The following is a 16,560-nucleotide window of genomic DNA, read 5'->3' on the forward strand; positions in this document are numbered from 1 at the left end:
AGGCTGAATTGTCATAAAGAGGCAAAAACCTTGATTTAGTTAAAAAAACAACAACAGGACCGCTGCACTGGGGGCTGGAAAAATGACTAAAATAAAGTGCGTGTCAGTCTGGTTTCACAAATCACAGCATTTGTATGTTTGCTGATTAGCAGTTTTGAGCCACCTTTGAATAGGACTTTTTATGCTAGAGAGCCCTTAGCACGGGCCCAAATAATTTTAATAAATAAATGAATAAATAACAGCAAGAAAAAAAATAATAGCATGTGGAGTTTTTTTTGGTTTGCTTCAATGTGTCTGTAGATGAGGAATGGTTGTCTTGTGGATTTGAGCATCAAAATACGTTGAGATACTCTTCTGCACATTTGTTCAATTAAAGCCGATTGGAAAGTGAGTGGTCTTTATGTGGCTCCTAGACATTATATTTCACGTACGTTCAATGTTTGCAGCCGTAATGGAGTCTGTCACTGAAAACCTCGTTACCTATATTATCTGAAAAATACAATTTAACTAAGCATAAAACTCACTATTATTTTTACAACGGGAAGAAGGCTCAAGAGGGCTTCAACTAATCATGTACTGCTGCTGCACGTCTTTTGGGCCTTCCAGGGAGAAAATCTGATTGATTATTTAAAAAGAGTCCCACCCATCTGCAAGCACGCATATAATGATCTTGTCTACAACAGTCGTAAGTAAGCACAGTTGGGCCGAAGTGACGAGTCCACCCCTTTTGACAGGGTGTCACTCTACTTGTTGTCTTCCAAGGGAGGATCTCATTTACTTTGACCTGAAGAGCCGCTTGGGTAAGGCGATAGACTTACGTTACATGTGACCAAATGCTGCAGTTACTTCTGTTCTAATTTCTCTTGGCTTCCCTGCATCTTTTGGTCGTACAGTAAGTATGGGGAGTGAGCATTCCAAGAACAAAGATCCAAGCAAGGTAATATGACAGATGAAGCAAATTCACCTTGGAAACTATTAGTAACTTATAACAATAATACAATTCTCATTATTATAATTTTTGATTATTTTATTAATCATTAATGAGAATAAGTGGTCCAGGTGATTATGATGATTATTCATTTAATTGTTAGATTGTTATCATGGTCATATGGTAGCACTTAGGAATGCTTATTTATATTTTTCACTTGTCATTTTTCTTTTCATTGTTGCATACTATATGTTTATAGGTCAATCAGTGTGATAAAAATGGAGGACTGAATGGCCTAGCAGAAAACATTACATCAAATGGACTAGAAAATGAAGGTGAGTTTTTTATATCAATATTACGATTGAACTTCAAATATACATATCACAGTTTTGTACAGTTGAACTTCAAATATACATATCACTGTTTTGTTGGGATTTGGAAACACGTTTTTCTAAAAAATGGAAAATTTATGCTAGCGTAATACTAACCGACTTTCATCTTTATTAAATAGAATGGTTTACGTAACTGTAATATTTTACTTACCACATAAATGTGTAAAGAACTTACCACTGCTAACATTGCTCGGAATAAACAAAACATTAAAAAAAGAAAGTGCAGAACACAGTGAGTTGCACTCACATTATTTTTAAACATTCTTTACACCTGTCCAATGAACCATCCTCAATAGCAAATAGAAAATTTGAGTGATCTTAACTAATGGTAAATTCCTTTTATATTCTGTTTCACAATCTCCTTCACAGTTCTTGATTAGGTTGTTTGTTGCAAAAATGAAAAGATAATTCAAACTACATTTTATGACTAGATATGCGTGACTATAAAAATTCATTTTCCCAAAAACCTTTGGTTGAATTCCGAATTGTCAAAGGTGTCCTGTTCAACTTCAGCATTTCTCCGACATTCACAATGGTAATGCTGACATCGATAGCTGCTAAATTAGATCGTACATAATCATAATTATGTTTTTCCTCGCTTACTTTTCAAAACACATTATGTATCTATCTGTCAGTGGTAAACAAAATCTGCCTCCCATGCGCAGGATGAATTGGTCCTTTGGACTTTTTAATGCTAGGTAAACAGTGACTGTTTCTTGTACCCTCTATCGTGAACTATAGGCGTAGTCTCTCAAATGGAGTATTTAATCTGTCATGGTGCAGTTACTGTCCCTGCAGAGAAAATCATCCAGTGAGATGATGTTTACACAATGGTGATCAAGTTAATCTCATGTTCTTGGGTAGACAAGCCCATGTTTGCTTCATGGAGCACGATTCTTTCAAAGAACAGACACAGAATTCGTTGGACGCTAACTGATTTAATAATTGACAAATATTAGTTTGAAGGACCTTTTAAACAAATATGGTTAGATAAAAATAAAATTAGCTCAGTTTATGATGGACAAAATTTGAACAAAATCACCATTGAGCTGATTTATTGTAATTCCCCAAAACGGGCTAACTTGTGTGTTCACTCTCAAAGATTGCATACGCTGTTGTTTAGAGGTTTTACAAAATCACATTGCCTTAACAAGGTTATGTATATTTGTATAAACTCCTCCCAAAAGGTGCGAAAAGTACTGTGTGTCAATATTGTCAGTTTGGCAGAAACAGATCCTGGGTGCGCCCGGTTAGTAGATTATCTTACTTATTTGAGAAATCAAGCTTGTACCTGTTTTTGCAAGGGCAAACCTTCAGCAAATTCACAAACATTCAGATGAGTTAAATGAAAACAAAACACAGCTTTAATGGGATTGGTGGCCTCCAAAGAATTGTCAGGGCAAAAGATTTCTCAGTCATGATTGTTATGTCGTCATTTGACTTTTTTTCTTCTCTTTAGCTGAAAGTTTGACACCAAACCAACAAACCAGCAAGGTTGCAGCATTAAATTCTGACGCAGATTCTGAATATGATGTGGTGGTGCACTTGGATAATCAGCAAGCTGAAACCCAAGTTGTTCCCGAAAAGCCGGCCGCCACCTCTGAGACGGAAGAGGCTGAGAAACCCGAGGCAAAAATGAGTTTTTTTGACAAAATATTCAAAAAGAAAGCAGAACCAGAGGCGCCAGTTGATGCAGAGCATGTTGCTGTAGAAGAGCCTCATGAGAATATTGCAATCGAAGCAAGTCTTCCTACCACAGACACACACCTGGTGAGTATTTTCACTTTTATGGTTAGGGAAGGGACCAAGAGTATGGAGATTATGGTTGGGTTGGGGGTCAAGCCCAGGTTTTAGGGTTCGTTTTGAAATGGGATGAGAATATAATTCTGAGAGAAAATTTTGGGCCTGGGTCTTAGGTCAGGCGGTTAAGTTTTTCGTGAGTTCTGGCAAAGGTTCTAATATGAAACTCTAAAAACTAAACCACTAATATTTACAAAATATAAAACTTAAAGACACTCTATTTAATTACGCTCCCAGTGGAGGAATTTTAAAGACTCCTTCAGTGGACAACCATTGTTGTCGTACGGTAAGTAAAGTAAATTTTCATTATCAAGCACAAGTTTAAGTGCCCGTAAGGTTTCCAGTCAAAAGCAGCATATTACTGGAGTTCCGGTCACATTAACCAATCAGCGCCAAGATGGTTAAAAAAGTGACATGTCCGTATCGCACTTTCGACCATCTTTCCGGATATCGTGAGGGGCTAAGCTAACTTTCTCTGTACAATGTCAAACAATCACAAAGCCTCTCTCGTGTCTAATGTTATACATGAAAACCAAACTGTTTATGCTTAAGATTTGTCATTTACATCTTCAATAATATGCCTCTGAAATCAAATACATAAAGTGCATTTTAATATGTTGCACCAACTCCTATGAAGTTACAATTTACAGGTCAATTTACATCCTGCTCAAAAACATGGTTATTATTTGTCCCAGGGTCAAACGCCAAAGTATGAATCTAAATGTGAATCTTGATTTTCATAATAAAGGAATCCAGTTCAAGCAGAGAAGATGCAGTCAGCACATCAGCACCCAAAATGGAACCGGATTATCTGCATCACCAAGCCGAATCATCCACTCAGACAGAGAGAATAGTTGAATCAGATATTTCAACACAAACAGGAGATGACGCGGAGAGAGCACTGACCACCAAGGTCCTGGTCGGAACGGATCGAGCCAAGAGTGAATCCGATATTGTGATCGCAAGGGAGGCGATTGAAGAACTGTCGGACAACCAGGCAACAGGGATCACCACTTTTGACATCATCAATGAGGATAGTGTGTTCAGGGCTGAGAGGGTGGAGGTGACTGGTGAAATCCAGAATCCTGAAAAAAGGACGCTTGGTGACACTCATGAAATTGATACAAAAACCCCAGTCAAATATCAGCCAGTAGAATCCATCACTGACATAGCTGATGAGGTCACCGTGTCTCGGCTTCAGGTTGGAGAAGGCGGCTCAGCGGATGAAACACTTCTAAGCGAGACTGCTGAACCTGAAGTCATCACGCATGATATCACAGGAAGAAATGACATCCCATCAGCCAATGTTGAGCCACTAATCACAATGATGGAAACCATCTCAGAGGAGGACGAGCATTTGCCTCTTGAGAGACCAAAGCGAGTCTTTGAGAATATTGCTCAACGTGTTGATGTGCTTGAGGATTCGTCAGAAAGAAACACTATTTGGTACAAAGAACTGTCAATCATTGACGACGTTCCTGAATATCATATTGTTAAATGTTTAGCAGATGGAGATGATAAAGACTTTGACACGGCACCGGAAAGCAGTGCAGAATCTGGCTTTCCTGCAGATGGTAACAAAGAGAAAGCAGTTGGTCTCCCCTCTCAGATCCCCGAATTCGAATCTACTAAGCTTCTGGAACCTGCCAATGATGACCACCAACAACAAGCCAACACTGCACTCAGATTTGTATCCTCTGCACAGCAGCCTGGCGATTCAGAGCCTGCCTTCATGGAGACCATCCACAAGATCTCCTCTGTAGAATCTAAACAAGACATAAAGGCAGTCCTAGGAAGTGATGATAAAGCTATACCGATCCAAGAATTATCTTCTCAATGTGAAGTCACCAAAGCAGCTTTGCAAGCTGTGGCATATCGCTCGGAACTACTCATCAAAATCCCCGCAGTACCAAGAAAAACTGTGGCGACCAACATTCCGACTAAAGATGACCTACATTTTGAGGAATCTACACAGAAAGAAAATGAAGTAGTTGATGACGATACACTTGATGAAGAATTGTCCTCTGATTGTAATATCACCAACACATTTGTGGGAGCTGGGTTCTGTTCGCAACCACTCACTGAGATCTCAGAGACGAGTAAGGATGAGAATTTTACTCCTGTGAAAGATTACGTTGAGGAATCTCCACAGATAAAAACTGAGGAAATTACACTTATCCATAAATCATCTCGTGAAGCATCTTTGGAAGCTTTGGCAGAAGACAAATGTCCCAAACCACTTGATCAAATACCTGCAATTTGCAAGCCAATTGTAAAGGATGCTCAAGATGAGATTCACTTGAAAGATTTTGCTCAGCTAAAAAATGGAGTAGTCAACAAAATGACGAAATGTGAAGCACAAAGAACATCTGAAGATGCTTTGTCAGAAGATGAATGTTTTGAAACACCCTGTGAAATCCCACAAAACTCTGAGCCAACTGTAGAGGAGACCATCATCTCTGCCAAAGACAAGAGCCATTTTGAGGAAACATCTGATGAAGGCGAAATCTGTGAATCATCAAAACATGCACAAACCAAAAATTCTGCAATCTCAGACGTGCCCAAAGAGGAAAATGAAAGCCCTCACAAGAGTCAAGGAACGACCGGAATAGAGCCTTTTGATAAAGGGATGTTTGAAAATCTTGACGTTTGTATAATCAGTTCTACAGAAACTTTGCAAGCAAAATCATTAACAGGGAGGAATCTGGATTCATGTAGCTCAGTTCATGAGGATCCACTAGAAGAGAACAGTGTTGTCAAAACTGAGGACACAAAACATGATGTTCAAGAGTCTCTGTCCTTAATGGAAGCGTTAGATATTCCTGAAGCTGAAGCTTGCCTTGGGACCTCTGTCAACACAACAGAAATTACGCCTACTGAAGAGTGGTCAGACCAAAAGTTGGAACGCCAGGTGCACATGGAAGATTTACTCATGAGGCTGGAGTTTTCATGTACATCTGTTGTTGAAGATTCACCCTACAGACTTCAATATTTTGACATATCTTCATCGAGTGATAAGATCATGGTTCTCATTCAAGTAGCTCCAGAAGAACAGCAATGAAACACAAAAGCGTTTTTTTTTTTTTTTACAATAATTTTATTTGCTGCTTTGTCTTTGTTATTTTATGCTTTTAAATGTACAGAACACTGCCGTGAACGTGATTGCATTTTGACAATGTCAAGGCACCTGTATTTTTAAATATCTAATTCACTTTGCAATGTAGCAATGTTGACAATAAAATAAAAAAAATACCTTGACCAGGCTTGAGTATTCTTATTTGTCCATCGTGGAGGAATGCAGAAAATTCCCCAACAGAAGGAAGTGCAAAGACCTCCACCAAGACAATGATCTCCACAGAAGACGTCTATTGGTTGGGCTTGAGGAGACATGCACATGTTCAGACCAGCGCTATTAATTAAAGAAGCCAACACTGGAGTGAACCGCCAGATGAGTGGCAACAGGTTCTGCTGATGATGATTCAGTGAATGAATCTTTCAAATGAGTAAATTTGAATGAACTCATGCTAGTTATTCATCACAGTAAAAAGCACTGCCATTCCCATCGCTAATACTGATAGATAGATAGATAGATAGATAGATAGATAGATAGATAGATAGATAGATAGATAGATAGATAGATAGATAGATAGATAGATAGATAGATAGATAGATAGATAGATAGATAGATAGATAGATAGATAGATACCGTATTTGCCGCACTATAAGGCGCACCGAATTATAAGCTTTCAATGAATGGCCCATTTTAAAAGTTTGTCCATATATAAGATATATACATTTGGCCCGTAGGCCGAACTTTGGACACGCCTGCTGTAGTGGCTCAATATTGGTCCATATATAAGGCGCACCTGATTATAAGGCGCACTGTCGGCTTTTGAGAAAATTGGACGTTTTTAGGTGCGACTTATAGTGCTGAAAATGGATGGATGGATGGATGGATGGATGGATGGATGGATGGATGGATGGATAGATAGATAGATAGATAGATAGATAGATAGATAGATAGATAGATAGATAGATAGATAGATAGATAGATAGATAGATAGATAGATAGATAGATAGATAGATAGATAGATAGATAGATAGATAGATAGATAGATAGATAGATAGATAGATAGATAGATAAACAACTGCTTGGCTTGCTTTACCCAAAGCAGAACTGACTGATTGTTTAACATGATACCACGACAACAATCAAGTAATATCCAAAACAAAAAACATATTTTATAAAACATGGTTCCTTCAAAATACCCAACTAAAATATAAGCAGTGAAATTGAGATATGGACTGTATGTGCGTGACATGCGTTTTCTGATATTGCTAAGTGCTAATTTAGTATTTTGTCAGGATGCTTTACCAAAATCGTGGCCACAATTTATTTATTTTTTTCATGTCTGTGGCTCTGTAGAATCTGCTGTGATGTTTACAAATTACAAAATATGTAAGGTCCTTGAAGAAGCCTCATTGTTAACTGAAAAATGCTACTAGAATACTACATTATGTCTGATATGCAGTTGATGGAAGACTGTTGCACATAACATACCTCATGTTCATTGAAGACTAAACAGATGTTTATGAAAGTTACTTTTGTTCAGTGGCAAAAAAAAAAATCCTCCCATAATTATCATTAGATTTATCCAATCACGATAAAATCAACGATAGCAACTTCAAAGACCCACAGCAAGGTATTTGGATTTTCTGACAATTCTTTGAAAAATGACCAACCAACATACTTGAATATCAATGAGTGAGGGGGGAGCATGCACGTTAATAAAAGGGTGATTGTTTACAATGTGCAGAGTAGGCAGAGGCATGGTTGGAATTGTGCTCCCATCTCAATGCTGTGATTAAGACGCTGTTGCACTGCTCTGCTACTGCATAACCCTCCAAAGGCTAATTCTGTGTGATGGTGCTTAGGCGACTGCTAACCAAAACCCAGAGGCACTGACGGAACCAGACAGTGGGAATCCAGAACCAACTGACAACGCTAACTGTCCACCTGCAGAAGACAAGACTAACCCAGAAGAGAGTCCAGTTATGAACTTCTTCAAAAATTTAGTAAGTGACACATTTTAAATGTAAACATGAATAATATGTATGTTTGTGATATTTTGGTTATTGAATTTTGCTCTTCAATCACCAGAATTGAAGGATTTCATAAAATGTTGATTTGATTAGCTCTTAATCACTCAAATGAACCAGATTGTTGTTTTTTTTAAAGCTTTCCTTTTGCTAATATTACAAATAAATTGTAACAATGACGTTGTCCATTGCACCAAAGCTATCCATAACAAATGATGCCCTGATGTACAACAGGCAGCCATTGTATTTTCTCTTCATCATGCCGTCGTTTGGAACGTGTGGCGTTTTAAAGAGTTACAGTGCCCTCGCGCGATGCTAATCAAGGCTTGGAACATGCGGGAATGTGGCGGCCCATTGTTGGAGCCATCGTGTGAGCTCACAAGGGAGGCCTGTGCAGCTAGAAGTTCAGATTGGTAAAGATAGAGCGAGGGCAGGCCTACGCCATCTCCAGAGCACAATGGCCGCCACTCTGACAGCAACACACTGTGTACACAACATGGCCACCGACAGCACTTATTTTGTTCTTACGTTTATGAACGACCTTCTTTCTAATTTGCCTTATGTTCAACTTTAACATTTCTAATGCAATCTTTAATAATGTAACACTTGGGCAACCTATTATTCTATTTTGTGTTTTCTTTTTTTCATGACAGAATTTAACGGTAGCTGTCCCTTCCCTTGTTCGGCAGACGACTCCTACTAAAACATCCAAAAAGGAAACTTCTGAAGTCATAACGGATCAGGTGATCATGACACAATCCGACTAAAAATAAATGGTCATAGATGATCACAATGAAAACAAGATGGCATTCTCCAATTTTTTATTTATGATACTATATCTGTCATTGTTGGGCAAAAACCTTCTGTGTCCAGATTTGTTTGAATTCAAATCTATACTATTGGTTGGTCCGGGTCTAGTGTGGGAGATTCTGCCCAAAGTTTAACATTTGTACATGTAATGTTAATCTCACCTGATGACTTCATTGAATCCACTTCCTCATCATGTTGATTTTTTTATGTTAAACCAGGACTGGGTAATTAATCAATTGGTTTGGATTTTTAGCAGCTTCTGTAATTCAAAGCATGTCCTGCCATATAGCCCAGCCCTTAAAAAACATGGTAACAGCTCATATTCATTCATTCATTCATTCATTCATTCATTCATTCATTTATTGAAATAAACTATAATTGGTTAGCAGAATTGTCCAAAGACTCTGAAAGCCAATGATTAGTTTTAAATAACAAAGATCAGCCAACGCAGACTAATGGATGTTTTGAGCTGATGGTTAGTATGCAGGTTAAATATGGCAGTTAAAGTAGCTTTCTATTTATTGGCACTAAACTGGATGCATTTTTTACTGATCTACATTAAAATGTTGCCTCTTTTGTTGTAAAACAGCGACAGAGGGAGAAACAGCCAGCGCCAACCACCACTGTGAGCACATTGTTTGTTTCCTTATCAAGCCATGGGTTCCTTTCTGCCTTTGTCTTCGGTCAACCTCCTGCTAAATCTCCTTTATTGAACTCTTGATGGAGTTTCAAATCGTCTTGGTTTTAAGTACTCGGCAGTTGTAACATGTCCTTCCCATGTTTGCAGACAAGCATCCTAACTAAGGCTCTCCCCCAAAGGTTGCACAAGTATCTGATCCTCCTGCCGCCTCCAAGGGAATGTTGATCCCGCCACCTCCTCCTCCAGAGCTTCCAAAACTGGAAGTCAAAGTGGAGCTAAGTGGCAAAGCAGCCAAAGCCTCCACCTCCAAAGAAAAAACAAAAGCTGTGGCAAAGGGCACGGAATCCCCTAAAGGGAAGTCAGCCAAAGATGTCCTGAGCAAATTCTTCCATTCAAAGGTACATAAACACAAAATCAGCTTGCGTGCATTAATACTATTCTAGTATATGTATTTATATGTATAAAATGTATTTGGTAAAGTTGTTTGACCGTATTCCGTAAAGTTATTCTAACACATTTGGCAAAGTCGTTTGAACATGTTTGAAGTCATTTGCACGTATTGATAATAATGTCTGAACGATTGGAACAGTTGCAGATGCATAAGTCAATACGGTGTGGAATTATGGGGAATTTTTTTTTTAGCATTCAGCCTTCGTTTTACCAATACGTTTGAATGACTTTATCAATTACGTTCAAACAACTTTACAGGTTACGATCGAATGACTTCGCTGCACAGCCCAGTCCAAAATGTTCACCCGACATTTATAGTTCCACCTTTTCGTACATTAAACAGGGGTGTGTAGACTTTTTACATTCTCTGAGTGTTTGGTGGAATACATCTCTGTAGGTGTGTGTTCAATTATTTCAATGAACAAAAGATACATAGTTAATGTGGGATTTAGTCAGAGGCTACCAAAGTCAATTGAGGAAGGAAAATGTTATTTGCACTGCATTGTTTTGTTTCATGACAACAAATGTATATGCAGATCATGGGTTGCATACAGTAATAGCGGATGAGTGAGGTTTGCCTTTAACAATGATGATGCTTAACTTAAGTGTTTCAATGTGCTGTAGACTAACAAGGAGACACAAGAGCAAGAAGCTGAAGTAGATCCAATTGTAGAAAAACAGGTAAACTTGTCCAGCTGCTCTCAGGAAGTGTCTGAATCTATTCGAAGCTATTCATGCTAGGCCTCAACTACGTACTCTAAAATTAAGAAAAGAAAAAAAAAACAGCAACAGCAAACGTTAATTTACCCTGCAGGAAACTCCAGTGTATGTGCCCCAAGCAGTTGCACAGGTTAAGGTAATCACTGAACGTAAATATTTCACTTGTGTCATTTGTGAGACGTAATCTTTTTATCTAAAAAAATGTTTTCATTTGTATTTGCAAATGAGGCTCAAGAACCTCAGCAGGCAAGAGAAGAAACTCAGATGGTTGTAGAGGAGAAGGTAAAGTAGCAGATGTAAACAAAAGTCTTTTCTTTCTTTAGTAGCAGTAGACTTGCGGTTAAATTCAAACTACATTCAAATCTTGCTAGCAGTTGCCAAATTGTAATTTCCCCTTTTGAGAATGTTAAGAAACACAATTGGACACATTTGTAGGTGGCTTTATGATTCAAGAACAAATTATTTCAAACTCATTCATTCATTCATTCATTCATATCTTTAGTTAGTTAGTTAGTTAGTTAGTTAGTTAGTTAGTTAGTTAGTTAGTTAGTTAGTTAGTTAGTTAGTTAGTTAGTTAGTTAGTTAGTTAGTTAGTTAGTTAGTTAGTTAGTTAGTTTTGGTGCGAAAATAAAACCCTTTTCCTTTCTGCAGATGATATTAGAGACACCACCGCCTGAGGTAGAAAATGAGGTAATAACCAAGAGGAGTTATTCAGGAACATTCAGATTACATTTATTATGAATACCTATTGTGTTATTTTTACAAAGGGTTTCTTGGTTGTATTTAATCAACATTTTGACATTGAAATCTTTGCTGGGATTTGGTTCTTTTCTTCCATCTCATCTCAATAAGCCTGCACAATTATTATCTATACCTCCTCTTTGACCTTCAGGTGTCAACTCTGGTCATTAATTTAACAGTTAGTTTACACGTTTGCTGGCTAAAATGATTCAACCAGTCGCATAAAACTTTATTGAGTCATGACGCATGGGCCAAATCAATCCAGGTTGATGCGTATCCGTGGAAAGTTCTAGGAATTAATTTTACTTTTTGTTCAAATTATTGGGTGACCTGTTCTTTTTCTTCTTTGTGCATACTGCATGAGTCCAAGATAATTCTACTTACACTATTGTCAAGACAATATTCAGTATAGATAAATCAGGGTGTGCTTTTTTCTATTCTTGCAGGGACTTGGGTGTGGTTTCAAACATTTCCTCTCCTAACAATATTTTTCACTCTTAGGTTTCTACTTTAATTCAGTCCGAGTCGTTATCCTCACAAACTAGCTGGTCATACTTATGGTTCTTTTTTGTCTTTCACAAAAGAAGGTGGATCCTTCTAAAGCTGGGACACTGGAGGCCACTGCCAAGCAAGAACCACCACCACCGGTTCAACAAGAGAAGAAAACCCCATCAAAGTCATCATTCTTCTCCTTTTTCAAACCTAATGTAAGAAGCAATCGACAAAACATCTGTTCATTTTCTGATACTTGTGAAAGATGGAGATTGTCTCTGCTGATGCTGAAATTCATATTTCACTAAAAATCTTCTGAACAATGACACTCATTTGTACTGTGGGATGAACCAAAGCAGGCACGGACGAAATTATGTTGAAAGATTAATCGAAGAAGCGAGCAAACTATCTTACTATGCACCATGGTGTGTTGCATTCACTGCTTTCAGGCGAGTGATCCGAAGAAGGCGAGCCCTGCCCCCGTCAAAGCAGCAGATGCATCTCCCACAGTCAAGACCAAAGAGGAGCCCAAAGCTGCAGCAAAGACATGCGAGGTGGTCATAGACGACAAAGCAGCCTCAGTGACCCCTAAAGCTGGTGACAGTGCTGCCAATGCAGCCAAGAAGTCAGAGAAGAGGAACTCCATCCAGCTCTTTTTGAAACATCTGGTAGAAAAAAAACACACACCAGCAATACTTAGTTACAGGTCCCCACTTCATTTATTTAGAGATTAATTTGGAGGCCTTTCCTAACACGTTGCACTATGCTGTGGAATTGCCTCCACTAGATGGCAGCAGAAGCTCATCAGATAATAAGTCAACTTTTGTGTTAACCATAGGAAGGTAGTTTTGTCAGTCACTTTATTTCGTAATTTGTGTGCAACTTGCCAAATTTACACGACCTCAATTTTATTTATTGTATATATATTGTCGTATTACAACGGTCATGTTGGATTTTTATTGGACTGTATAATCAGTCCATATATATTAATAATATAATCAGTTGCTCAGTTTATAGTATATGAGTCATCTCTGAGTGGAACTCAGAATAAACCAATGTGTACAGATGACAACATTGTCAAAATTATCCTTCTTCACATTAACTTGCAAAAACGAGCTAGGCCAGGAGTTGGTTGTATGATTTGTAATCAAACAGTGCAAACATCAAGAGAAGTCTGATCCATTTTCTGATATTCCTCTCTTCAGGGTCAGAAACGTCACTCGACAGATGCCGGGGTCCAGACCGAGCCAGTGACCGTGGCTCCAGCCAAATGAAAACAGAATCTACACTCAAGTACTTCTGTATAGACTTCCTTCTATGTTTATCTTTGTCGCTGGCTCATGGCAACATTTCACGGAACCATCATATTAATAATTGCTTGTTTTTGTAAGTTTAGCAGTTCAAAGGTCAATACGAGGGGGCAAAAGAAATGAAATATGAACTGAGAGTGCAGATAGTTTTGGGATGTTTGCTTTGTGACAATGTGGAGGAGGTCAACATTTGGTCAAATCAAGGACTTGAAATGAAATTAGCTTTGTTTGGACTAACAAACACCTTTTACGGGATTCACTAGCACACTTTACTTTTTGTTGCTGGGCGGCAACAGAAATCTTTCTCTTAAATGTGTATTGCGCTTGAGAAAATAGCACTTCAACATTCTGTTCTGTTCATGTGAGATGTTCGTACATATATTGACCCTACCTACTGGACACATGAGATAAATCACAATCGTTGCTATGTCTGGGAATAATTGCAAGCTTTGAAAATAACAAATTCACGTGGGAATGAACTCTATAATATAATTGTCAATGTGCAAATATGTGTTGTGCGACTGACACCAAATGAATATGAAGTTGCCTCTGAACCGTCAAGTCATGGTTGTCTTGTGGCATGTTCTTGTGTGATTAACATGATGTTTTTGTCTGCTTCCATTAATGTGTTTATGTGTAAGTTACTTCCTGAAGACAATAAAGAGATTTGTCGTTTCTTGCTCATTGGCAAATGTTCATACAGAAAAGCCTTCAATAAAGCCCGCGATGAGTCATTGGATTTGAACATTATTAAGAACATGACGCGTTCATGTGTTTGGTGAACTTGAGGGGAAGTGTGATGCATCAATCACTTTCTGTAAATTCATCGTCATAGTTGGATTTCGTTTGGATTGCTGACTGACAGCTGCAAGAAAACAGGAACTCTCACAAGGAGGTATTTTAGCTGAGTTACTGGGCTATATAGAATAGAATAGAATAGAATAGAATAGAATAGAATAGAATAGAATAGAATAGAATAGAATAGAATAGAATAGAATAGAAACCTTTTATTGGCATTGCACAACAACAGACAAACCAAATGTACAACAAAATTGCAGGGGGCTTTAAAGGTGCTGGTTCCTGGTATAAAGAAATAATCGTAAATAATATAAAATAATAAATAGTATGAATAGTGAGTAGTTGAATATGCCTAGCTGCATTCAAGGGTAAAATCTCGTACAAGATTTTGGATCCAGTGCAAGGTTTGTTTCACCTGTTTGAGAATTTGGTCACATCATTATTCCTGTCACATAATCGTATAATAAATATAATCTCATTTATATGTGATGTAAGATGTATGAACCGAGGCCCCATACATAGTTGGCTAAAAGAAAAGCCTCGACTCGTCTTTAAACATTTATGATGTCATCGCCCATGATTAACGGGCCTGGTGTGACATCTTTGGAAGGATGCGTTTTAGAGCGGCATCCTCCGAGCGGGAGGCGTTCAACCTCCATTAAGTGGTGAGTCACAGCCCTTGCAGCCATAACTCACACCGCTCTTTTGTTATCAAGGAGACTTTGCTTGCGTTACTTTGCGTAATAGGTGGATCATTTTCAATTTTGCATCAGTGTAATTAATTGCAGAGGCAATGACGGAAAAGTGAAGACATCGCCCGGGTCGTTTGACACACTCCCAGCTTTATGATGAAACAAGTGGGAGGGAGCTGGAGTTGAACTACTTAGGAAGTGGTCACAAAACAATACTGATGCATCATGTGACCTGAGATTCTTTGAAGTTTCTTAACCCCCAAAAAGCATCTGACTGAGATTTTAGCATCCACCCATCTTATGGAGATCTGGAACAACAACTTTGCGTTCTGACAATCATGAATGAACAGCAACAGGTTCAAAACAGCAGGCGGAATTTTGGGGGGCATTGTCATGGAGATGATCCTCTAATGTGACAACAAAAGGCAATCAAAGTTGTTATCAGTGAAACCTTTTGAATGCTTAGAAATGATCCTGGAGTCTGATTTAAAGTAACATTATACACTGTTGAGCTTAATTTCCAAAAAGATTCTTGAGGAATGTAGAGGACTAAAATACAGCAGATCATGTTCTTACTTAAAGCAATTTAACTTTTTTTTTCTAACAAAGTCAGAATGAGTTGATAAATTAGACATGGAGCTAAATCTCACAAAACAACATATACAATTATAAACAGAATCAAACATTTTATACATTTTATAAAATTGTATTTTATAAAATGTATAAAATGTATTGTTTATCCAACTATGTATTGTATTTTATATGATTTTTTAAATTATTTGAATTAGCATTGTAATTAAAACCAAATTATGTGCTGTGAATGACCGTGACCTCGCCTCTTGCAAAAGTCAGCTGGGAACGACTCTGCCAAAATAAGGACAAATACTGTAGACAATGGCTGGATAAGAACTATAATTACAATTGATCCAATTAATTTATCTTCTTATTGACTGAAGGCGGCTGTACTAAAAGCATTTACATGATGCAAAATAATAAACATCTTCTTCAAAGAAAGTAAAGGTCTCTTTGCATATTTTTTGATTTGTATTATTTCAGTAAAGGGAGTTTTTTTGCTACTTTCATTCTTACTGGTTGGATGTGTGACAGTTTGTGATTTATTGTTTGATTGATGACATTCTTTCTTCCATTTGTTATGCAGGGTGATATAAATGTCAAACCCAGTTTAAACCATCTAACTGCATATTTACGTGCTTATATTTTATCAGGTTCAAATCTCATTCATCGTTTTGCATCTGCAATTCTCAAAGGAGGTGCTTGGTATCTAGAGGTCCGTCCTGAATTCAAGAAAGCATTCTAAATACAAAGCAGTTTGAAATTTCAGATTTTGATGGACGTATTTGAAAGCCTTTGAGGAAGCCCACCAATTCTTCCCAGGAGTCCAAAAAGTTAGGTTGGAGAATGTCTCCAGTGTTTGGCACCCCAACAGCTGGTTTTATGTAGAATACAATGGAGTCTACAAGGGTGTGTATGGAGCTCTCATACGATCACTCACTTTTTGAGTGGCCATTATGAAAGAAGGGGGGTTGGGGGTCATGAAACTTGGAGAACAAAGAGGTCAGCTGTTCCTGACAAGTCAGGACAAAAAACACATGACCCTTTGCATACATTGATTTCTTATTACCATGAATGCTAATTTTGTTGTTGCTGTATTTAACTGGAAGTAATC

General features: G+C 38.0%; 2 protein-coding genes across 7 annotated transcripts; both read left to right on the plus strand.

Moving 5' to 3' along the window:
* The first annotated feature begins 688 nt into the window (after positions 1-688).
* bcas1 (brain enriched myelin associated protein 1) lies at positions 689-14,063 on the plus strand. 6 transcript variants are annotated; one of them, XM_088369170.1, is made up of 15 exons: positions 689-800; positions 894-937; positions 1,188-1,263; positions 2,780-3,090; positions 8,056-8,196; positions 8,874-8,963; positions 9,620-9,655; positions 9,850-10,068; positions 10,745-10,801; positions 10,935-10,976; positions 11,069-11,122; positions 11,492-11,530; positions 12,166-12,288; positions 12,523-12,741; positions 13,279-14,063. In XM_088369170.1, the coding sequence occupies exons 2-15, from the start codon at positions 899-901 to the stop codon at positions 13,345-13,347; spliced, it is 1,515 nt and encodes a 504-aa protein (XP_088225296.1). In that variant the 5' UTR covers positions 689-800; positions 894-898; the 3' UTR covers positions 13,348-14,063. The 6 variants fall into 6 exon arrangements, with proteins under 6 accessions (XP_088225296.1, XP_088225297.1, XP_088225298.1 ...); XM_088369171.1 differs by having other exon boundaries at positions 8,910-8,963; XM_088369172.1 differs by lacking the exon at positions 8,874-8,963.
* LOC148402414 (uncharacterized) lies at positions 3,127-6,524 on the plus strand. The gene has a single exon (XM_088369169.1). The coding sequence runs from the start codon at positions 3,917-3,919 to the stop codon at positions 6,179-6,181; it is 2,265 nt and encodes a 754-aa protein (XP_088225295.1). The 5' UTR covers positions 3,127-3,916; the 3' UTR covers positions 6,182-6,524.
* Positions 14,064-16,560: the final 2,497 nt, after the last annotated feature.

Source organism: Syngnathus floridae, chromosome 2 (genome assembly GCF_059516105.1).
Source record: "Syngnathus floridae isolate MCC-2025c chromosome 2, RoL_Sflo_1.0, whole genome shotgun sequence".
In the NCBI taxonomy this organism is placed as follows: Eukaryota; Metazoa; Chordata; class Actinopteri; order Syngnathiformes; family Syngnathidae; genus Syngnathus; species Syngnathus floridae.

Excerpts from the sequence above, each read along its gene's own strand:
- bcas1 (XM_088369170.1), top strand. The coding sequence starts at position 899 with ATGGGGAGTGAGCATTCCAAGAACAAAGATCCAAGCAAG. Across the intron at positions 10,802-10,934 it reads ATCCAATTGTAGAAAAACAG|GAAACTCCAGTGTATGTGCC; the intron begins GTAAACTTGTCC and ends TTTACCCTGCAG. Across the intron at positions 11,531-12,165 it reads CGCCTGAGGTAGAAAATGAG|AAGGTGGATCCTTCTAAAGC; the intron begins GTAATAACCAAG and ends CTTTCACAAAAG.
- LOC148402414 (XM_088369169.1), top strand. The coding sequence starts at position 3,917 with ATGGAACCGGATTATCTGCATCACCAAGCCGAATCATCCACTCAGACA.